The 25,593-nt window shown below is 38.8% G+C and overlaps 1 protein-coding gene across 4 annotated transcripts in view; it reads right to left on the reverse strand.

Annotated features, from left to right (window-relative positions):
* Positions 1 to 2,600: 2,600 nt before the first annotated feature.
* Positions 2,601 to 25,593, reverse strand: part of cnc (NFE2 like bZIP transcription factor cap-n-collar) — a 28,199-nt gene continuing 5,206 nt past the window's right edge. For 2 of the 4 annotated variants that reach the window (XM_065310394.1, XM_065310393.1), the window contains exons 2-9: positions 13,981 to 14,178; positions 13,831 to 13,912; positions 8,175 to 8,284; positions 7,825 to 8,106; positions 4,732 to 5,558; positions 4,515 to 4,662; positions 3,805 to 4,452; positions 2,601 to 3,741 (exon numbers count right to left, since the gene is read on the reverse strand). In XM_065310394.1, the coding sequence (XP_065166466.1) occupies positions 3,589 to 3,741; positions 3,805 to 4,452; positions 4,515 to 4,662; positions 4,732 to 5,558; positions 7,825 to 8,106; positions 8,175 to 8,284; positions 13,831 to 13,912; positions 13,981 to 14,178 (2,448 nt within the window). In that variant the 3' untranslated portion in view covers positions 2,601 to 3,588. Of the gene's footprint in view, positions 3,742 to 3,804; positions 4,453 to 4,514; positions 4,663 to 4,731; positions 5,559 to 7,824; positions 8,107 to 8,174; positions 8,285 to 13,830; positions 13,913 to 13,980; positions 14,179 to 17,006; positions 17,145 to 21,570; positions 21,872 to 25,593 lie in introns of those variants that run through there. The other 2 variants (XM_065310396.1, XM_065310395.1) reach the window with 2 other exon arrangements.

Raw genomic sequence — 25,593 nt, forward strand, 5'->3', positions numbered from 1 at the left:
ATTTTTAAATGAGAATGTTGGGCACGTGGATCGCAGTTGAGGTTGAGAAGTCGTGACAACACTTCCTTTTTTATACGCAATGATTAATTTCTCATTATTATATCGTTTCCGACATATCTCGTGAAAAACTACCGATCTCAATCCCTCTAAAAGTTTACCCTTATTATCCTTTCTTTTAACGCTTGACTTACAAAAGGTCTCCAATCCTTTTTCTTTCACTTCAATCACTTCACTATCTTGCAATGGAGTTTTACAAATAAAACAATTTACGTGATCAGCCATGGCTTCAAAACTGCAAAAAACACGACTATTCAGAACGATAAATATGTAATAATGACTCAATGAAGAAATAATAAAACAAAAGTAAACTCGGCCGGCGAAACTTTCAAACAAGCAAGGAGAAGCAGGAGCACCCTCATATCATAGCAAGCAAAAATAGCAGTCATGATGACCTGGAAATGAGTTTTTGACAAAAACGAATGTTGAAGTAGACTTTGCGGCGCCCGTACGCTAAAACTACTAATTTTACAAGAAAAAGATACTTACATAAATTATAGGAAATTTTCTCTAGTTTAATTTATTATATAGATATGTTTATCGTAAAATGAGTCGGAAAGGAGATATGGTCAAAAAACTGTTCTTAGACACCATTTTTCCAAGATGATGGCGCGAGCGAACAAGATACGAGGTGGCAAAGTGTAAATTCGTAAAGAGCACATCGAAAATATATGAATACCAATTTTCAACAATTCCGCACAATTTTCCAAGCAACCACGTTTTTTAGCACCAAATGACTGTACTATTTCTAGATTTTCATCTGGACCTTGAAGGAAACTAATAGGATGTGACTAAAACAAAATTACAGTAAATTTAAAAAAATACAAAGTTTTAGAAGAAATATCACTAAATATCTTTAACTTTAGAGTGCATTCAGAAAAACTAATATTCAGCGTGTTATAAACAGAAAATATCTACCTACATTAAGAGAGAAAAAAACGCAAGTTTCAAGAAAGATAACACTTAATAACTACTTCTTTAGAGGCAAATTAAACTAGGCAAAGGAAAACTAAAATATCTGAAACAAACTTCCACAAATCAACGAAAAGTAATATATAGGTACAATGCGATAAAATCGAAAAAAATATGCTTCATACGATGCATTCTGGAAATCTATGATTAGTAATAAGAAAAGATATTTAAATATGACATTCAACGATAAAGAAGAAACATGTTCATAATATCAAAAGAGAGGGAAAAGTTGTAATAGCATTATACAAATCAGTGGCTTCCTTATTTGATTCCTTATTTCCAACTCTGAAAATAACGGATAAGATGTCACAGAAAATGGGTAATTTCCATTGCAAAACATAAAAAGAAAACGTATAAAAGATAAAAATTATTTCTGAGATTTCTGACCCAAGTTCCACCACAAAACATCAAAAATTCGAAAAATATTGCAATAGTGCGTAGTTGATTTTAGGGGTATTCTAGAAAGTTAGGAATGTTAAATTATACGTCATTTTAAATAACAATTCTTCTACTTTAAAGAGTTATAGGAAACGTATTAAATATCCTTATAATCTCCAAAATATGACCATAGGAAATAAGCGGAATATTGAGAAAGTTGGCATATTTTTAGGGTACTCTTATAAAGTCTAGAGCGTGGAGTTAAACATCGTCTTATTCATGTCTAAATTTGTATTGCAGAAGGAAAACCTTGTATTTTCAAACGCTCCCGAATTATGAAATAAACAAATTAAGAGTAGGTAAATGCATGCAGCTTGGAAAAATTGCAGCAACGGTGCATCATAGTATGCGTTTGTACGATCGTATCAGTATCAGTATCAGTATCTCGTATCAGGACGTAGTTGAACACAATTTAACAATATCATATTCAAAGACAAACTTATTTCGACTTACTAAAGCAATTAATTCTTTTCGAAACACCACACAAACAATTAAAAAAAAAGTAGATTGTTTTCTGGAGGCACCATGTCTTACCGATTTAAAATGACAACCAATGCAATGAAACGCGTGGACCGATCTACAACGACTACAACGAAGTTGCGGCAAAACTGCTGATGCCTAGAACCGGCAATGATGCGCATTCTATCCGTTGGACCCGCTAAAAAATTTGTTTACATACAAACCTCGATAAACGTGTCTAAACTGGTGAAACATTTACATTTTTTTGTACTTCCACCTTTAAAGCGCTAGTTTTTTCACGGGTTTCAGACACAACAAGTGGTACGGACGGACAGCAAAAGCTGTGACTAAAGTACTTTACAAGTCAAAGTATGCCCTGCTGCTGGTCGTGTCGGTGCGGCGCAACATGGCCCGGCGTGCAGCACGGCATTTAGAACCTTTCATTTCCCTGCAGTGTGTAGGTAAGCCAATTTCGAAGATTTAGAATACAAAAGTTAAAACACAAAATCTTCAATGTGGAAATAAGAGTGGAAGTAGAAAAATCATCGTACGCATCACGTGACTAAACGTTGTTAAACAACGTTTAACTCACGTTTAGCCACTTGATGCTTAATATATTATTACATTTTCATTTTGGGGATTGATATCAGTTTCAAAGTTATCAACAATAACACTATTGTGACCATCAAATTTATTTAGCACTGGTGATCTTACATGGCTAAATTATGAAGAACAATGTCATTACATAGAGATCTATGTTGGCACCCGACCCATATAACCGTCCTCTCCCTCTCTTCATCGTCGTATACAGCAGGCGTGGTAATGAATGCATCGTGTACGAAAGTATGCGCCAGTTCCAAAATGGTAATACACAAAAAGACAACAGTATGCGATATTTCATATATGTATGCCCATCGACCGTAACATGCGCACGATGCGCACTATGCTTAGCACAAGTAAATAGATTTACGCGATTCCTAACGTTAGTCATTAGTGGACCTTCCTATCATACAAGAAATTACTATATACAATGTACAAAAACTATTCCAAATATAAAAAATATTTAGCCTATCGTGTGTGTAGTACGTCTCAGTTCGACTCTTCGGTCGCGCACTCACCGCTCCCACTGCGTCCCCACCGGCAGCACCTCGGCGCGCCACCTTCATCGCCTGCAAGGATTCCACTCCTTATCCGCGGACGAGATGCATTTTTATACATCCATCTATACTCCAATTCCAACCTCCGCTCATCAATGTGTGTATTCAATATCAGTATCGTATATAAATATTAATCGTTAATCTTAAAGGCAAATCGATCACCTGAAATCGTGAATTTATAAAAATATACTTTGTTGCGTGCGCGGCCAACCACTTTCTGCCATCCACTGCCGCTAAGAGTTTGTAGTCGTCAGAAAACGCAAAAACTCAACTCAACCATCGAAATTCAAAACGAAAAGAACAAAATAAAAGAGCAAATTCTGCATGCGTCTGGATTCCCCAGGAAAATAAAATAACCAACTTAAAAACCATTCGTTGTAAACATAACGTTGTAACTAATCGCGAGCACGTGGCGCAAAGTTGAAAAGTTCAAAATTTATCGAGGAGATTGAGTGTATCTCGTAGGTGCGTAAAATGAAGTTGCCTAGAACCTTCCGCCGAGAATTCAATCCTTGTGACCCGGATGCTGCCGCTCCTTGCAGTCCGGATTGTTGACTCCATTGTTCGCACGTGGCACGATCAGAATTGATCCGTCCGCGGACGTTTGCAGACTGTATTGGTACGGGGAATAATGATTGCCATCAGGATCTCTCAAATTCTAAACAAACAAAAATAGATTTTTTTTTAATATTTTTCCAAGCATTTTTAACTATTTACTAACCTGGAAAACATGTCGATACAGTTGTTGATATTTATCTTTAATCCTCTGTGATTCCCCTGTCAAAAAATCGTGATCCGTGACAAGTCTGTACTTCCTATCGCGCATATCCTTGACCTCATCGGCAAGAGTCAAAATTTGATCAAGTTTCCTCTTCCTGCAGTTCTGTGCCGCCACCTTGTTCTTGCCGCGTCGGCGGATGTCCCGAATGAGACTAAGCTGTGCTTCGCTGAGGTCGTATTTGGAGAGACGTTCGTTAAACTCGTCCATGGGAAGATTGATAATATCATCGACTGTAATAGGTACGTTGAGGGCACGCGCGCGTTTTTGATCACGCGACAAATGCTCCTCTTCGGCGCGTCGCGCTTTTGCCTTATCCCGACTCACCGGACGCTGCATTGCACCCGTATTCTCCGCGGGAAGGTGATACGTGTGGTTGTGCTGCACGTGTTCAAGGTGATTGCGCGGTAGATAGTGCTGGCGACTAAACTCCAGCGAACAGGAGTATTTGGCATCGCCCGCTTTAGCAGACGTGTCAGCAATGGGCGTCGGCGGTGTGTAAACAGAAGTAGCATTACCACACTCAACATACTCGTACTTGATCGGTACAGGGGGATGAGGAAGGACTGAACTTGCAGTACCTTGATGATCCTTTAAAATTTTTTATTGTAAGCTACCGACTATTCTATATTTATTTTTTTTAAATGACATACCTGGAAACAGCGTTTTCCAAACATTTGATGTTTTTTCTGCGCTACAGGTGGCAAACGACTGGCCTCAGCCGGACTGGAAGCTGCAGAAGCACCAGAAGCCAAAGAATGCTGCCTTCCGGAGTAGCTGTAGTCATATGGCCTGTATTTACTGTTGCCACGCCAAATAAACAATTTAATAAATCGATAAATCCATTGCGAAATAAAACACAAAACTTACGAATGATAATCAGACCGATAGTCGGAATAATGATCGCCTGCGGTATGTCCAGAATCAGAACCACCATCACACCACTCCCCATCACTAAGAGACGGCACCCTTTCAGAACCCATGGAGCTAACAGCACTGTCACTGGAAGTATCCATTCGTTCAGAGTCCATCCTGCTCATATGCGTGGTCCCACCAGGAACAGATGTAGCCCCAGGTGCGTTCACATTATTGCCAGCTGCAGCAGTACCACCCCCAACACTTCCTGGTGCCCCCATGGAAAGATTGCCAGCAGTACCATTCGCTCCATCCAACATCCTCATAGTATACATGCCCTCGTTCAAAGCCATATCCATCAATAGATCTTCGTCGTTAAGAAACGATGCAATGAACCCATCAGTTTGGTTAAACTCTCCGGAACTGTTATAGTACATGTCATGCGCGGTGGGTTCAACTTTATAAATTGACCCAGCGACAGTATCAGCCATCGGTTCACTACTATTAGTAAGATTCATGGACGTAGCGACTGCATTACCCATATTAGTTCCGCCGATGGTAGAATAAGGTGCAGATGCGGAGGTTGCGTTAAGATCACCCATCGGAGGGTTAAGAGTGGCATTATGCAACAAGACACTACGGTCAGTACCATATGCGCCCATACCATGATGGTGTCCATGTGGATGACTGAAGTTATGGAGGTGGTGGTGGTGATGATGATGAGAGAAAGGATGGTGTTGGTGCATCGAACCGCTCTCGGCGGGGTTGGGCAGGCTGAGCATGTTGGCCAGGTCTTGCCATCGCTGCTCCACGCTCATCGTGCGCACGAAGGGCATGCGACCCTGAAATAAAAACATCACATTTCAACTCAACTCTTTTTCTATTAGAGTCACTTCACGCGCCTTGAGAAAACCGAAAGTCTAATAAAAATAATCAAAACGTGTGTTTATTTTAACTTTCTGGTGAGTATTGTGCACATTGTTCGCGTGTCGCGCACCTGTCGGATGCTCGACGTCTTCTTTTCTAGCGCAAAGCGTAACGGTTAAGTTATATCACTTTATGTTATTAAATGTCTACGAGTCTACAAGAAGGAACTTGAAACACTTTTTAAAAACTGTTTACACAGTAAACTAAAACTAGAATTTTTTTTCATAATTCAACAAAGTTAAAAGTTAAAAAATAAATTTCATAAAATTTGATGGTGTTTTCTTTTTGTTGTGAGGCAGACAAAAGCACCACACCACAAATTACGAAGGGCACGACTGGGACTCTCACTTCACTCCAGCAGTCTGAAGAATAAGAAGAAGCACCACTCAACGCGCATCATCTGTCATCGCTGGACGGACGTAAAGTGTTCCAAGAGCGACCGCCTTCAAAAGAACCCAACTCGACATGCAAGACGATGTCGAATGGGTGTCGATGGTGATGCCGATTGTGCGGCCCTTGTCGAAATCAAAATCAAAACCTTTGCGCGCTCCCCGAAAAGCTTTCAATCACAATCACACGCGCATACAAACACAATGAAAGTAGAAAATTTATCTGCCCATCAAAAACGCGCAGAAAAACATGAAAATATAATCGAAAATTAATTGATATTTCAAAATGTCTATGTGGTAGAGATGTTGTCCGACGCGTGCACCACACACGTACGCGTGTGCCCGAACTACCAAACAAACTAAACATGCGAATCGTAAAATGATAAAACGTGTGTTTGCTGCGGCAGCAGCAGAGTTCGCATCCGTAGCATGTCGCAAATTACACGTTTGCGCTTCGTAATTACTACCGATGCCAACAGCGAACGCATGTCACATGCAAATAAAGCCCCGAAAAATTATTAAGTAACAATCCCCAACTCGACGGAGGTGATTTTAATTGAAATTTTGCGCATGGCCTTCACGAACCTTGAAGCGTTTAACGCTAACAACAATTATTAGAAACTCGCTTTTTTCTGCGTTCGTGGACGCATTGCACAATCGGTACAATCAAAACAAAACGAAATAATCACCGGGCACTTGCCGAAAAAATTATTAGTGTTTGTATTTTTTTGACAAAAATTAGTAAATATCCAAAGTACTAGTTTGATCAAGGACGAAATCATATGATTTGCGGTCGCAATTCGTTGGTGCAAGTGCAAGGACACGTTAATCATCCAGGAAAACGCGCGTAGGTAATAAATGTCACGCGAGATATCAATATCGTAAACTGGTTTTCTAATTAAAATCTTTTTTACGCTCAGTAAATAATTGTGTAATTATAACCGTCTACATAAACAATTTTAAAGTCATAAAAGCAAAGAACAGACTACTATAAAGTGATGTTTATCAGCACATCAATTCGCAAATACTATTTTTGAAAATCAAGTTTTTTTACTAAAATTTATTTGATTTATTGACTGAAATCTAAAAATGCCACTATCTTTGTGGTTCTTTTACCTAAGTAGTTTTCAGCATGATAAGAGATCAAGAGTCGGGCGTCGCACGCGTCGCATCAATCGTCCCGACAAACATGGAGTGCGTGCGCTGCCACACTCACAACCCTCGTCGGCACCACCCTCGCACAGCTATCGATTGCGCAACGGCGTCGAGCACGACCACGATTGGTTGGTTCCAAGGAGGGTGCAAGCCACGCCGCTAAACTCACCCCTCACATACACACACACACACAGCAAAACACTTCTCACATAAAATCTATTCTAGTCCATCATACAACAAACTAAAAATCCAATGAGAAACTATTTGAAACGCACTTTAATCCAATCGAGGATGAAAATTAACCGTGACTTCAATCAAACACCTCCAAAAAACGAGTTGAAGATGTTCAGACATGTCCGTGATCGCGACATTCAGATCGCCCGCGATTCACACGAGTACCATCATACATGTGGAGCAATTGCAGCAATATACTCATGATATACACGCGGACGAGTAATACGCATTAGCCTTGAACGCGCACACGCACGTGTCGCGCACCTCACACGCCAAAGCTTTATTTCAACGTGTTCGAAACGCGCATTCTGCTCTAGATTTCAGATAACAAATTTACCTAGGTAAATCACGCTGGTGATAACTGGATAAATTTAAGTAGATATCTATTTATAGGTGTACTCACTTGGAAAGCCCTGTGATGCGGGTGATGGAACTGCGACGTCTGCATCATCTCTTGCAGAAGGTCGAGTTCCGCCTCGGCGGACCCGGGAGAGGTGCCCGAACCGGAGGCGGCTGTTTCAAGCGCCGCAAAACTTGCAGCCAAGTCAGAAGCTGGAGACGCTAGGGACGAGGTGGCGTTTGCCTCCTCGTCGTAGATGCTCCCCTCGTTGCTGGCCGCGATCGTCGCAGCCTCCGCGGAGAGTTTCACCAAGAGCTCAAGTTCCTTGCTTGTCGCGTTGTCATCCTAATCATTTTACACAATACAAGGTAATAAAATATAAAATAATACAAACAAATAAAGGTATAACTTACAGTTGTGTCGGAATCTTCATCCAGAAGGTGGTCTATGAACTCCGGGAACGGAAAAGGGAGGTCAGTGTTGTTGAGCGGGTCTTCTAACTCACTCTTTATCACATACTCTCCTGCAATTCACCAAACAACATTTAAGTTACACTCTATTGAGAAGATATTTTAACATAGATTACGTTTTAAGTTATTATCACTAATATAATCGCTTAATTTGGCTGTTGTAAGACGATGTATATCACAGATGCACCATCGACACTAATAAATCCTATTGTAATCCAAATTGGTCACCAATATATAATTCACCACAGCGCGCACAAAGAGACGAGACGAAAAAAGAGCAGCATCACACTGACTGAGCACGAATGCGAGGCGCGAGCGGAACTGAAGAACCCGCCAAGCCCATCATGGTGCACAAGAACGACGCCGATCTCCCCGCTTTGCGGGTCGTGAGAGAGCTCGCCGCTTATTGGCCGCGAGCGCTCGCATACCTGTCCGGCCGGTCGGCCTTCTACCTGCGATGGCTGGGCCCGGCCCACCGGCATCTAATTTAAAAAATATCTAATGGTAATGCCGAGTGCAGAGAGCCGAGCTAATCCATGTCGAGTCGTGCAGGCTCGATAATTACATTATCTCGATCTCCATGATCCCCAATATTCGATACATTCGATTATTATTAAGAATCTAATAGGATTTTTTCAAGCGGTAACAGAATTGACAGGAATCAAAAAGCGAATTAAAATAATCAATCTTGGAAGCAATTAGAAAACCGAATACCAAAAAATAACAATTTGTTGCAGCTATGTTGAAAATAACAAGCAAAAACAAGAGAAATGTGATTTTTCATCTTTTTTTACATATTCCAAAAGAAGATTTCAATTTTACAGTCAAATTGAAGTTTGTTTAGTAATATTTTTCTATCTATTCAAATTTTAACTTTCCAAAACAATGTTTTTCAAGAAGGATTAGGTTCAAATATACCCAAGAAATGCAACACGCTTAGTTAAATTTTGAATAAATCAACCATTCCTATTTCTCGCCAATTCGTAAAATAGGTAAGTGCTTATATTTGAAAAATAAATCGAAACAAAGATTTCCCACAAAAACATAAACATAAAAACGTTTTTAACTCTGAAAGCACACATTCAATGCAATTCTCTCAAAAAATTTAAAGTAACTAGAATTTTAAAATATATTCCTAACGAACTTCAAAGAATGAAAAGTTTGACAATGTAGAAGTGAAAACCCATAAAACTGTTTTCATATTCCTAAATTTGTGACACTCAAATACAAGAAAAAACCGGTAACAATGAGTAAGCACTCACATGTCCTACAAAATAATTAGTTATTAATCTCATGAGCTAGCCAATAGCTTGTTGCATGATGCTCACATGCTGAGAGTTAATTTTTAATTTTTATTGTACGATGCGGGCTCCAAAGATGATGGCGGCCGCAGCATGCGTATCATGGCCGCGGCAAGGAAACCATAAAGAAATTAATTAAGGTCGCCACAAACTTAAATAAAACGAAACTTAGAGCGACTTAAATGATTAATGAGACCAACGCCAGCGCGGCGCATGCAACCGCTCCCAGCCAATCATAGCCAGCTCTGAAGAAGAACCAGCGACGCAATAATAAACGTAATGCTCGAGCATCCGAGCACAAAGAGTGAAGAAACAACGAAATCAAAGAACGCCGATGCCGCGATGCGCTACAGTTAGGTTCGAGGTCGATGAGACTATACGCAGCGCTTCTCCGCAGCCTGAGATGTTGCCTTCATGAACCGCAGCGGCCGCCATTTTGTCGAGATGCTTCGACTTCGAGCACTCTTGCAAACACTACATCATCCATCTCAACAATTCAACACCAAGAGCAAATAAAAACAGTAAATACTTAGGAATCCATCAAAGAAATCAAAATTCACACTCAATAATAGAAGTAAGATGTTTACGATAGTATAAAAAGTTGAAAATCAATAAGTTTTGTTGTGATATCATGTCTGCAGGAAGTAAATTCCATCTGATTGAAGGCGTTTTACACGTTGCACAAATCCGTGTCGAGTTACGCGCGAGATTGTTAAAGAGTTGACTATATACTAGTGAAAACCACCCGAATCAGCATTGCTCAGCAATTACATTCAAGATGCTCGAATTGTGTAAATTCACTCTTGCTAAGCATGTTCTTCGCCGATGTTCGCGCGTCTCGAAATTGTGATATTATGATATTATGTGTGTCGGCCGCGCGAGCGGATAATAAACAAATTCAATGAGTTACCTAATTTTCGCTGTAAAAGGAAACTCACAATGCGCTAATCTCCAACACTTGAATTCCTCTTCAACGACTATCCACACACACGCATCACAACGATGATGTTGTTACATTTCCACAATGAATATTTCAATTATCACACACTGATAACTTATTTTAAGTTTATGTTGGTCAAGCGTTAAAGTTTGTTTAAAAAACTTGGTTATTTTATATTTTTTTGGCCGTAAAGGTGTGCTGTATGGCAGCTTATTCGCTTATTGTGCGATTGCACGTAGGAAAATTCGAAACAGAGAAAAATTTCTGGTCATGCTCGAATCCCAAGAGACGCTGCTCCCGCGGCTGGCCCAGCGACGACCATTAATCATAACTTACAGCCCGCGCAAACACAATGAATATTATTTTCGGGGACGTGCGCGGGGAGATATGACAAACGAAATTCATTAATATTGAATGTGAAATCCATTGTGGACTTAATGATTCTGGAACACGTCGCGTACCGGCGGCGCGCCGTGTTGCAGCCCGGCCCTTTTGGAGGACAAACATCGAGAGAATTTCATATTTCAACTTTGCAACCATCATAACTATTGAAAATTGTTATCCAAAGGGGCGCACCCAAAGAAATATGAAATATGAATTTATAGTTATGAAAAGGTAAGATTATTAATTGTTATAAGGGATCCCTTCGTCATTTTTTAGAAAAAAATGTGAAGATAATCTTTTAAACTTGCATTTTTTGACGTTTTAAGGTAAAATTTGAGTAGTTTTCATGTAAGAAAGATTGAAATTGTATTCAACATGCAGTTTACTAGATCAATACTTGATTCTCTAACAATTACCTTTTCCTGTAGCTCCATTCTCTGCTGTGATGCGTGTAAAATATTCCTTTGTTTCGCCAAACAACACAATAAAACAGTCCAACTCGAAATTCCGTTCTCTATGCGTGAAACAGATTTAAATTACCGACGTGCCTTATTAGAATTGAATATCTTGGATGAAGTCCACCGTCGCGATATACGCCAGGCGCGATTCGCTCGCAATCTGGCGTCGATTCGAGCTCGCGTTCGTCTTCGGCGCTCGCACCGCGGCCCTCGCGCTCGAAGCCAATCAGGACGCAGCCCGTAGCTAATATGGCTGCGAACGCAGCAAACAATGGGCGCCAGAGAGAAAGGGAGCTATTTCCAAGCTGGCGGATGCGGATATCACGCACAACTGCTCGCAGAAGTCGACGTTGGAGTTCCTCGCAGAAAAAGGACAACGGACCCGTAGCAACTGGAATCCAAATAGGGTTATCGGGAAAGGAATGGAAAGGAAAAGGGGAGGGCGCTGGAAATAAATGGATGGATCGCACCCTAGACACATTTATTTTCGTCCCTTGCACTACCCCTCTGGCCGCGTGTGGCTTTCGTCCTGCTAGGAAGCTTTATCAACACACAACTCCAGAAGTAAAGATAGCCAAGTAGCACACGAGAGGGGTTAGGTCCCTTCGCTCTATTCCTCGACCCCCAGTCGTGTCGTTGCAATAATTACATCCAAGAATGACGCAGCCATTTTGTACGTTGCTTTTTTATGTGTATACGAGAGCAGCGAACCGCATACTAGTATTCGAGTTTGAGTTCGAGTTATGCAAAAAACCATCCAAGATACCAATACCACCACCACCACAGTTGATATCAATGCTCCTCCACTCTTCTTCCAACTATCTCCTGCATCCCATTTCCATTATCTCAAATGGATGAGATCGGTAACGCGTTGTGATGCGTGCAATTTATCACTGATAATCATTTTTACTTCGTGATCGTTCACGATGTTCATTACTCACAGGAAAAATGCGCATTTACCAAGAAGAAAATAAGATAAAGACTTTTTAAATTGATGCCAAAATGATTTTAAGCAAAAAGTTAAAAACTTTTGAAGACTTTTCGACCCAGCTCTCGTCTAGTCAACCACTTCTCAAGGGCCTGTTCACAATAAATTCCCCCGGCACTCGGCGATGAGATACAAAGAGTGGACGCGTTGGCTTGTCTCGATAATCCACTTAAAAAGGTAAAAAAAAAGATGAAACATCCAGATACATCTTAATGATAATGGAATGGGCGATGCGCCGAACGCGACTGGACTGGAGGCACTTGTATAACACCAGAGGAACAAATTTCCAAAGAAGGGTCAAAATCGACAAGAGACAAGCAAAAGTGTCTTGTTGAGTGTTGTGGGCATTTGCGGTGGCGCACATATACACCCACCATGCTTTGCTGGACAAAACGGCCACTTATGGTAAACACTTTCCGTTTTAGATTTTTACAAGATTCCAGGAGAATTAAACGAATATTTTCCTTTCAAGCGCCTCCAAAAGAGATGTTCCGATAGTAGACCTAAACGTCGACGTTAAAATACTTGTTAAAAACTAATTTTCTCTTCAACTTCAATTCGGACGCATAAAAAAACAAACTAAACTTGATACAAATTAAATTTTAACAATGTGGATGCCTATTATTGCTATTGTTATTCACGTTCGTTTTTTTCCTTTTCAATATTTAATTTTTTTCCAAACGGATGTTTAAAAAATTCTTCAAACCACCGATGGCTGAGCCGCAGCCGTGTATCGAATGTTCGCGCCGGTCAGGATGCGAGTTAATTTTAAGACAGGTGCTTCTATAATAATAATAAAATGATCGTTCATCGTGAACGTGAAGAGTCTTCGCTCCGTGTGTGCGCAATGCAGTCGATTTGGAGCAACATTCATGATGACTACACACTTTTCATCATCATGAGGGGCCTCGACACTGGCCGGCAGCACCCAAAAGTCAAAGTTTCGGTAAGCAAGCCAACAACAAATGTTCAATATTCAAGATTCGCCCCTTAGCAACCCAGGAAAACTAATTTTTAAGAAGATATCACTTGATAATCGTAATTTTTCATTGAAAAAATGAAATTGAGATATCGCAGCATATCTCATTCGATGATGGGGCAACGAGGGGATGTCAACCTCGATGAGATTTGGATGCGTTTTCCTCGTTCCGACGAATGGCTAGCTGGTATACACATCAAGGGTTGCGTTCAAAAGAAAAACGCCACCTCATAGTCGAACGTTCCCGGCTGTCAGTGCGATCATTACTCATCGAACACGCCGCGCAGACAAATGGAAATCGAAATTGTGAAATGAAATAGGCAGCCAGTCTCCAAAAACCAGCGCGGCGCGGCGAAATATAATAGATAAAAGTGTACAAAGTGTACAAAATGCAAGATGCAATATCCCCCAGAGAGTCTCACTTCGCTTCGCGCAAATCCGTAACTAATCAACCTTTCCTTTTCGGCTCTAAACTTCCTCTTCAATTTCATGATACACGCATCAACAATATCAAAAGCAAATAACGCGGAAATTAAATAAAGTACCAACCTGTTTCGGTGTCGATGGTGTACGGGAGACCAGCCCATGGATCAGCCACAGCCTGACTTAGATCGTCCGATTCATTCTCGATCTGTAAATCATATAAATCCACACAAATGAAATCTGCAAGTTATAGAATTACCCGAGGTTTAATAATACCTTAATGCTGCCTTCATTGATCTCTTTCAAGGTTTTTAGCTTTTCCAAATCATCTTCTTGTGAGACGCTCGAGGAAGCTGATTGAATGAGACTGGCGTTCGTTTCCTTCTCCGGTTTTTCCGGCAAGGGAGCAACCGCATTCAGCGAGACGCCAAGATCAACGTCTTGCATCCATAAAACTTTGATTAGATCCATATCCTGTAACAAAAATTAATTTCCATGATGGTTAGTTGGTATACTGAAACAGGAAGTTTGGTGGGCAGGTCTCATTTCTTGGTCGGCCATGTTGGCGCGTTGTTTAAACGAAATTAATTCAGTTGATATCGTAAATTAGGCGCAGCTGCGTGCGTGACCGTTCGCCGGCGCGGTTGGCTCGTCGATTCATTAAAATAACGGCGTCTGGCTGGCAAGAACCAGACGCGAACCACAAAACGCACCACAAGCAGAGCAAAAGCCGCACCGCGCCACGCCATTCGATTCAATTCCGTTTCGTATCCTACAGCACCTACAGCAATTACAGGAACCTCTTAAATATTCCAAACTACGCACAAAACATTTATATAATATTTCATATGGTCTTTGCTAGGTACAACACCCTGTAGATACGAATAAAATTACATTTCGTGCTTGGTGCTTGGCGGCTCCGCGCCATGAATTCTGAATTCATATCATATCGTGCGGCGCACCGCTTCGCGGGTGTGCAGCAACGTGCATTACGACAAAAACTACATCACAAGAAAGGCAGCAGCGGCGCGAACATGCACGCCCGTGTGCCATGGACGTGGATGTAAAAGGCCAAGCGATTACGATTGCCGGCGCGCGGCTCGACAAGATGGCGGCCTCGAAACGACGCGGGACGCCGCAGCCAAACCCGCCGCAAAGCGAAAAAAACGAGGCAAGTAAAAGGTGCGGTGAGGTAGTACAAGATATTTCGCAGGCGATGGTTCAGGTGGGCGAAAAAGTGGCAAACCCTCGAAAAGAAACAAAGCAAATATTCGCGGAATCAGCATCAAAATTCGCAACGCCCAAAAGTTCCAAGAAAGTAACTTATTAACCGCAAAAATAATAGTGTTATAAAAAGTACAGCCAATCAAAAGGTTTTTCTTATGAAACTTCAAGTTCATGACGCGCAAAAAATAGAAAATTTAAATTTATTAAATCAAAAATTACAATTTTTTTTGTTTCCGGAAGTATTTTTAATAAATAATTACATATTCAATTAAAAAGTTAATACATTTCACTTGTCCACCCACTTTTTAACGTTTAATTTGCAAAAACCCCCTCAAAAAGTTTCTAATTAACTTTTCGGAATGTTTTTTACCGAATAAAAATTATAATTAGATTTTTTTGGTAGGCATTGTCTTCACATTAGCCAATTTAAAATTTCTGAAAGCAATCGCTCGATTCCATCTAATATTCCTATTAGAATCGTTAGATAATCACCGCCTCGCCGCCGTTGAATACCTCTCGACGTTCTCGAGCAAAACGCGGCACGGCGCACCAAACAAAAACAAAAAAAAAAACATTAATAAGTGAATGTACACTGTAAATATATCCATCGATGCATGCGAGAGCTCTACAGCTGTACGTATCCACGTCCAGCGTTTAATTTACCGCGCGCTGATACGCTGATACGCCGCGATACGACGTCGTTGGCTTAAAATAACGAATAATTATTACAAAATCCATTCTCTTGCGCTATATGCTGTATGTGGTGTGTATAATACATATGCAAGGGACGTGCATGTTTGAATATGTTTCCAAGTTGTAAACGTCGTAGCCGGCGAGATAATCTTGACATGCAATCTGTATTACCATGCAACGAACCAATGTAAGGAAAAATGATTAAAAATCCTCGGCATGGTGTTCGGTATTAAACATTTTACTATCAAAATGTTTGCGATAAGCAACTCATCATAACTCTTATTATAAATACCTACGAAAATATCTGATTGGTATTTATTGATTATTTATTGATTAGCGATTTTATAGCTTTCAACACGAAATGTTAAATATTTCGGTTGTGTAAACAGCGTCAAGTTAAGCCTTCTCCGAATGAACAATCGAGCAATAGCGCGAAGAAGCGTTGCTTAAGCAAACAGTCTTTTGTCGAGAGAAGATGTTGAAGCACTGCACAGATGAAGACGAAACGGCACTGGCACAAGTGCTTGCTTTCCACTGCGATGCAAAAATAAATATTTATCTTAATAGTTTGAGCTTATTTTATTAGTTTCGCTGTCAATCGATCGCAAAAGTAATTAATAGAGTCGCGGTACTCATAAAATTTATATTTCGATTATATTATTTATTAATTATTCGAAAACCAATCAAGTTATCTTTATAATTTCTTCAAAAATATATAAAGTATTAAATTCTAATCCTATAAATGTAAAAACTATATTGATATTAATAAATTATTAAAAGTTACAGCATAATTTAAACCAACTTCCTATTTTGTATCAAAATTTAACTTTAATTGTTTATAATGTTTTGTTCTAAATTTTGACAATTAAATTATCATCGTAGTTTTAAGAAGAATTTAATGTAGAATTTATTTACAAAGGAATTATAACTTGAACTCAAATACTCAATAATACTCAAGTTATTAATTAAAAAGTAAAACAATTGAACTATAAATCATACCTTGTGGCGTATTAAACGTGACAAATTGGAGTTATTCAGTAATTACTTAAAAAGCCACAAACTTTCATTAATGGCTTATTCAAAAATTAAATTCCGCACTTTACTATTATTAAATTTTATTGCTAGCAATTTTTAATCAATGGTTACAACTTAATTTAAACGATAAGATTTTGGACATAAATCAAATTAAATCTTAGTAACTTTTCATGCAATAACTTAATCACCAAAATCTTTTCACATATTATAAAACATCGAATAAACTTCAACACAAGTAATAAATAACACCGAAATTATTTTTGAGTAATCAACTAAAACTATAACTATCGCCCTACACAAACGCTCTGCGCCTATTACTGATAATATTTTAATGAAATAAATCTTACCGCTTGTTTTGCTACGGCAATTGTATCCATGTTTAAATTGTTTTAATTAATTGACTATCCGATTGCGCGAGCCTCTGGCAACACTAAATTGGCATAACGCGACGCGACACACTTAAAAACCGACTGAGGACAATCGCGTTATTCGCGTCGATAATGAACAAAACGCAATCACTCGCTTATCGATAACGGCGAGCACCCAAGTCCATATCACAACCGTGCGATATTGCCAATTTGATGACCCAAATTGGGCCTTTAATTAGCTTATCGCTCACGATTCGACGCGCCAGACAACCTCCGCCGAGATTATTAATTATTTAAATACAATTTACAAGCTCAAAAATTCAATGGTAACGAAAATAAAATGATTTTTTCTCTTCTTTAAAATCAGCTCTGATAAGTACATAAATTACTTCTGATTGGTCGGCGGGTGTTTTTCTTACTCTTCTTTGTTTCCCAAAGAGAAAAATGCGAAAGGCGAGTTGCGCTCCGCTCGTTTCCATTCCATTTTCGTTCCGTTCGCCTGTTTCGCTGGTGCCGCCGCTCAGATATTCCCATTACGCGAGAATCATTTATCATGTCACCGAAACGATTGATGCATGGAGACGCACACGGTGTGTGCATGCACCTATAGCGACGACGCGCCGCCGAGCAAAAGAAATCGAATCGAAGCTTCGAGCCAGAGCCAACGAACAAAAAGCTCACGACCAACATAGGTAGAGCTTTTTCCCAAGAGACGGAAGAGAGAAAAACGCAAAAATTGCAACAAAAACTTAATGTAAACGCAACATCAAAAATATTATAGATTTTTATAAATTACCTACTAGCTATGTGATAGTACTCTTGCTTATCAATGCCAACGCCGATAATTCCACACTTGAATACTAATCAATTGATTAAATCGTCTGTGTAAAAAATATAAGTATTTTGGTACTTAATTTACTCTCCACACGTAATAATCATATCAAGAATGTAAATGACTCATTACCTGCTATCATAAACTCGGAGATATGACATTTTTTTGAGTTAATCAATACTCAATGCGCATATTATTGAGTATTATACATTTTTCACGCCAATTTCCACCGTTTATCAGCTGGAATTAAAATTAAATGCAGCATTGCTAGACGGGGTTGTATCCGTAAAGCAATTACAAGCCATCCCACCTTATCAGATATTCTCCACGTCAACATGCGGTCGCGCCGAGTCGAAAAGCATTAATATTAATAAGAAAGCGCGGATGAAAAATGATTCCGGCGCAATATAAAAATGGATCGGCGAGGAAAAAAGCGCGTGTGCGCGCCCGCCCCGCGCATTCAATATGGCCGCCGTGGGTTTCTTCACTGCGTGGCTGAGAGTCGTTCTCGAGGCCCCCTGATGCTCCATTAACAATCTTTCATTAGTTCGGCTCGTGCAGTTCGCCATCATGCCCTGCAACTCTCTGCCTTCTCCCTTCTTTGTTTCCAACCCATAGAGATGTACCTATAAGAGGAAGAAGTGATGATGAAGGAGAAGAAGAAGTAAACGCAATACGAAGTGCTTTTCGATCGATGCTGCTCTTGAAGGCACGGCATGTTTTGTTGCGTTGTTTTTTGTACGTCGTGGGTCGATTAAAAATGAACGCGAGGAGGGTACAGGGCATCATCTTCGCCATGTACGGCCGGGGTCACCAGTCACCAGACGCTCGCCGCGCTGAAGAAATGAGCCGTGACCACAGCGGCGTACAAAAGCACCGCCGACATAATCAATGCCGGCCAATCAGTGGCCGCTCTCTTCGGATAAACTATTTTTTTATTTTCTACATGCCTCAAGAAAATTTCAGAAAGAAAAAAAAAAGAGAAGACAATTAGCGATAATCATTTATCACTTTCTGTTTGTATAAATGCCTAGGCCTAGTATTTCCACAAAGTCGATAATTACTTGTAGTACCAGGTCAAAAACCGCAACAAAACCCTTTTCCTCGACCGCAATGTAACTTTCCTAGCAATAATAACATTTTATGGTAGTACTGGTGCCATCCGAAAGTTTAAACCTGTGAGCCCTTTGTGGCCCAACAATGCGGTCGGAAGATTATTAACGTTGTGCAGCGCGCGGGAGGAGACAATCGCAATCCGTTTGACAAATGACTTTTTCAACAGATCTCGCCTTATTCCACCGACTGTCGAACTGTCTCAACTTTCAAGTTTGTCTGCATCGTGTGCGGATGATGCGGATGACAAATGGGTGTTGGGACATATCGCAGCGGCGCGTCGCTCGCACAGAATGCGAATGAGACAAGACCACCGCGTTGGTACAACGACGGCCGAGATCAAATACGTTAGAAGCACGGAGTATTTCGGAGACGTAATACCACCTGTGCGCCGGAGTGTAGTTTGTTAGTCAACATTCGTATCCATCATATCTTCGATCGGACATCGAAAATCCGGCAGGAGCGCATCGATGATCATGATTTTAAGTTCAGCTAAGTTACTTATGGTAAGTAGAAGCAGTACACTCGAGTTCGATGCCATTTAGTGATATCACGCTTACGGTTATCTCGATCATACAATCAGACAAGTGGAATTTCCCTATTGTTTTATAATTTTTATGTTTGACAATAACAAAAAAACAAAAACTTAGAAAAGAAATTTTATTTTCTTGTTATTCTAAACATCGCAAGTACTTTTAAGCTTAAATGAAGACTGTTGCGACATCTACAAATGACTCTCCGCACTATATTCAAGTATAAAGCGCGATAAAATCCAGTTTTACACTTCTATCAAGTCACAATTTACTACCAGCAAAAAACATCACAACACACACTTGTTGTTTACGCTCAACATTCTAGAATTACGAGAATTACTAGACTGGCCATTCAAGAAGTGGGAAGTTGAGTCACTATGACCACATTCGTCTCGAAAACGACAGATATACCTACGACTATATTCGATTTCTAAATGCTCTCAACACAATCGTATAGCTTTATTAGCAAATTCTCGCGTAAAAATACCTACCAACCGAGTTATTTATTACATGTTAATATTTTCAAGTTCATACCACATCTTATAAATTAATTTTTCCTTGCTTGACCCACATTTAATAAGATGCTGTGAATTTATTTAAAAATATTAAATATTCATAATCATAACCGCTCTCGCAGCAAACGTGTTTTATTACGATATGATTATGCCATCATGCGAATCAATATTTGTCGAGTTCACTCGACGTTCGCGTGCGAGTGAATAATAGCCGCGATTTGATGAGCATGAGCAAAAGCAAATACTCAACATTCAACACAACTACACTTGTACTTAAACATCATCTACGAGTTGTTTTTATCTATACATTTTTTAATTTTTCGCCATGGGTACAAACAGATCCTTGTTAATACCAGATCTTTATATGAGTACATAGATACAATTAGACGTTATGATGATGTGATTCATGTCCGTATACCGGCAATAATTACACCGCTACATCACATTAAATACCACCGAAAAGTTTCTAAATTATTGTTTTTTTCTTTCCACTCACTGATTTAGATATCAAATAAAAATACCGCCTGTGAATGATTACATAAGATAAAATGCAATCTCCGTCAGTAGACTCGTTTAATTCGCTCTATAAATAAATAAACAAATAATCTCCGGTTTGTTATCAGTTGAGTTGAATACTTTTGCCAAATTCAAGTATGTAATTTTTTAAATAACATGAAAATACTTATCTCCGTCGAGAGTTAAATAAATATGTGATAACGTTTAATATAATTTTTTTTCAGTTAATTATTAAACAATAAACGTTAAAGCAAAAATATGTATAATACAAAGTAAGTATGACATTTTTACAATGCCAACAATTCGTAAATCATTGATAAGTAACTATCATACCAAGATAATCTATTTTAATGCATTTTTAGTTTTACGACAGGTTTAATTATTAGCAAAAAAACCCCAAAAAATATTTACTAACAAAACTAACACGTTCTATTGATAACTGTTTTTTTTTTCTATGAAAGTGCGATAATATTCCGAAGTTTTGCATTTGAAAATTATTATTATCAAAAAATAGCAAAAAAGCATTTTAAACAACTTTTATCATTATGTTAGCAGTTTTAACATTGACATTGATGAATATGCAATCATAGCCGAACCAAAATCAATGTAATTACTAAATTATGCAAATAAAATAATTGCAAAGCAATAACAGATAATTAAAATAGTGAACATTGCAAAAATTAAAATTTAGATATAACAGCATAAAGAAATAGATCAAGGCTGCAAAATAAACGTCATTTAAGGCGCATGATAACAAAAGATAACATCTATTAATATGATGCTATTATAGTATTTTTCTTAGACAAGCCGACAAATTTTGCAATTTACAAATCCTGGAAATAAAATAGATAATTATGTAAAGTATAGAGCATGAGATTTATGAATGATAACCACTTATAAAGATAAGACAAGAGCAAACTACACAACCAACATGGCGTCCATAACTTCCAAATTAAATTGTTCGATAGAGTTAAGTACTAATAGGATAGATAACAAGTTTAAAACTTGAATTGAAAAAAACAACATGAACTCACCATTATGTTTTGTTTTGATATATCAAATCGGCATAATCCAAAATAAAGCAATTTTAATCAAAAAATCACCCGGAAAATAACCGCGTACCGAGCGCGTTCCAACGCGATTAGAATGTCACTAATGTATGTGGAAAAAGTCAAACGCGCAACGCAATGCAACACAACTTAGTGGATCCAGTACGAGTTGGCGATGTTAGTGCGTCATTCGCAAACGAGCGGAATAGCCGACAGCAACAATTGATACAACAGCACACTCCGCACACGGACTCGGACAACCGACTGGCGATAACAACGCGCGCGGTCGCATAATTCGGAGGCGCAATGAGCGGCGGCTAGTCACTTGCCTGACGTATTTTACATTCGAATTCGAATTGCTCGCGTTTGTCGCATTCGAGTGATAACCAAGCGACGTGCAAGCAAGCTCAGCACACACACACACACGAGTCTAGCGCCGTCGTCGACAACAAACAACACGCAGCGAATGGATAGGTTTGATTATGCCGTGATTACCAGCCGATATATCCTTGACTTTCATGTTAATGTGTGTAAATTTCACGTGGTCTGTCTGTCGGCCTTCCATTAAAATTAAAAACGAGTTGACTTGATTTCGTTTGATTACAAACTTTAGAAATGAAAAGTATTTTGTTTTTAATAAAAAATTATTGCGCAATAATAAAATAAAATTCATCACATACATAGGTATGTTATGAACAAGGTCAATACATTTTTAAATGTTAGGACAAGTGTTAGATAACTAGGAAAGTTATTATTTAGCACGCAATAAATTCATGTTGCGTAGTCTGACGTAGTAATTCTCCACGACGAAATGATACGGAATCAACAAGTTTCTAATCGGAAATTTTTACTTCGAGTCGTACATGCAGCGCCATCTCTCAACGACAAACTCGACCACAACAGCTGATGCTACTATTCTTGCCATACTTCACCGCTACGTGGCGCTGTATGTATGAAAAGGCAGGAAAACGCGCTAAACTTTTGAAAATTTCTGTTTTTTCAACATAAACAAACTAAAATTTGAACACAACGTTTAATTTATGCCTAAATATTTTGAATTCGTATGCGAAATGAATGAAAACATGCCAGAAATGATAAACGGACGTGTTTTGCGGCTATTTGCCTGCGCGTTGAATAGAAACGTAAACAAATTCCTATTTTTTTCACACGTTTCACTAACTTTAATATGTGTATATTGAAATTCGCTATACGTATCTACTTTGACGATAAAAATATCGCCCGCCTGACCTGACCTACGCGAACGTTTCGCGTCTGAAGCAACCGAAAATAAAACACCTTCACTTGCACTTTGTTTTCATGCGCTTGTTCTAGGCCTAGGCCAAGACTTTGTAAGACAAGTTCAAGATCACGTAAACGTTTGCCGAATTATATACATTTTCAAAAAAAAAACGTCTGGTTTATAAATAGTCCTAATGTGCTTTCAATTTAAACCTTAAATTTTACATTTTGGCAAGTGAAATGTTTTAAAACATTTCGTATAAAAATATTCAATCAAATCTTTCGTTAGTTTTAAATTTTGGCGTGTTTTTATGTATTTTCCAAATATTAACTTGTATGTGATGCGTTTGTGAGTCATAAAAAACATTTTTTGTTTTTTGTTTTGTGTGCATAATAATACCAAAAAATATTTAGTTTTTAATTGATTACTCCTAAACTAATTAATTTATTTTAAATCTTTCTTTAGATTTTAATGCAGAATTAAATTATTTTTTTTATATTTGAAAAGATTTTTCTGATAACTGTTGTCAAATAAAAGTTACACACAAATTTGCGTCAACTTTATACAAAATTCAATTTTAATTAATAGTAACATTTAATGTGGTAATCGTATAAATCAAATTTTTACCCTATTTGTTATGAAATTTAATCCTGATATGTTTATAATGTATTTTCCGAATGTAAATATATATTGACTAAAGCTTGTAAGTCATAAAAAACAAAATTTTGATAAATGCATTGTTTGAAAGCGAATTTCGACGCTGGATGCGCAGACATGGTGTGGGCATAAGGTCGGCGGTGATTTTAGGTTGATGATCTCGATACTGCGACGCAGGTTGCAGCAGACGGCGGCGGCGGTGGTGGCGGCGGCTGCGGCCCGGCGCTAACCGACACCCAAAAAAGCGTAGCGAACAAAACACAAGTGCGTCGCGAGGATATTTAAATTGTGCGGGCCAAGAAACCAACTTGGCATCGATTTATACCAAAAACGTAAAAAAAATTCAACGAAATTTCGCTTTCACAATATTTTCACGCGCCGAGATATATTTAAACAAGATAAAGACGCTTTTCTATTTGCGCAATTGAAGTATCTCCAAGTGAATATCTCACGCGTTTGCGAATAAGTATAATTTTCATTATTCTACTGTTCGTACAAGAATAAATCTGACAAAGACCCCGCCTGACGACACTCATTTTAATAATACCTCCACAATGTAATAAAACGCAAAATACACAAACACAGACGTTATTTTATACAGGATAAAATATTTTTGACAAAAAACAATTTAATTATTATTATAAAATAAAGGTCATATTAAATATGTTGCTATTTGCACAGAAATGATTTAATATTTCACTTTGCGTTTTGTTTGCGCTGTTTCGACACACGCCGCGACTATTGCACCATCGTATAAATAACGTTCTAGCATGTTCGAATCCATCGCGCGACTTTACTTATCATTTCCTACCATGCCGACAGGCTGATGATTCAACAACATTCACTAAGGTAATACTTAAACTTAAAATCGGCATTTATTCACATCGTAAACAAATAAAGAGTAATAAAAACCTATAATTGAATGGAAATTTATAAACGTTTGAAAGTTTTGAGACATTTGCCGAATTTAAACGTTTAATAGTCTTTTATTTTATTTTCTTTTTTATTTCGATACACCCAAAATACTTCCACTTATTCTGTACGCTCATTGTCTTGTTGTTAATTGCTTCGCGTAGACGTTATTAATGGTGCGATTCTGTGTTCACCACTTAACAAACGAACGTACGAAAGCTCCAAGACGCTTCGTACGGCGAAGTTATGGATCGGCCTTAAGTGGTATTCTGAGCGCGCATCTATATCTTTACCTAAAGTCAATCCCGCTGCACCCTAAAATTTGACAGAAAGCGCGCGAGTTTCAAATGTATGGGTTCTTCAATTATTCAAATAAGCAACAAATATGTGTTAATACTTATTATTTCTATTTCGGTTCAATACTGACGTTTGAAAAGTCGCAATCAAAAGTTGTTATTGTTCATTGTTTTGATTTTTAAATTACTTTTGAAGAAACACAATCATAAAATATAAATAATCTTGTATATGCTACGTATTTGGCTCATTATCAGCAAATACTTGTGAAAAATTGACAAAATATTTATCTCAAATTTATTGTTTTTAGGAGTTTTTTTTTTAATTTGAAATTTTTGCTTGAAAACGTGGAATTTTGCATTTGAAAAATACAGATACACTCGATGCGTGCAATTCTTTGTCATCTTCATCTTTTTTCACATCTGCTGAGCACACGGCTCGGCAAAATATTCCACTTACCAATTTCGATGAATAGGCAGACTGAGACAGCAGACGACCGAGTGCGGTTGTGAGTGAGAACGAAGAGCTGCGGTAAGGCAGTTTCACCCGCGCCAAGAGAGCAGCGCATGCGTACAACATGTTACGAAGGCTATCGGCACCCTCAAGCTGCTCGAAAAATTGAGGCGACCCGAACCCTCCAAAAGACCTCCGTTGGGCACTCAGAATTGCAATTTGCCTTCGTTCGACAGTACGGCACTTCGGGTGCTGCTCAGAATAACACCATAAGTTGGGTCATTCGTTTCGAATAGAACCCGAAATTTTCAAGCGCAAGCAGCGTGAAGGTCGCCACAGCTACGTGCATTTGTATGTACCTATTTACGTGTGCAACTGCCGAAAATATTCACACATGTTATCTATTAAAATTCGACGCTTAAATAAACACACCGTTTTAACCTGGCCCTTAA

The sequence above is a fragment of the Atheta coriaria genome, unplaced genomic scaffold (genome assembly GCF_025399875.1).
Source record: "Atheta coriaria isolate IRGN ID8LTWV9N9 unplaced genomic scaffold, Caltech_Dcor_3.1 hic_scaffold_8_pilon, whole genome shotgun sequence".
NCBI classification, from domain to species: Eukaryota; Metazoa; Arthropoda; class Insecta; order Coleoptera; family Staphylinidae; genus Dalotia; species Dalotia coriaria.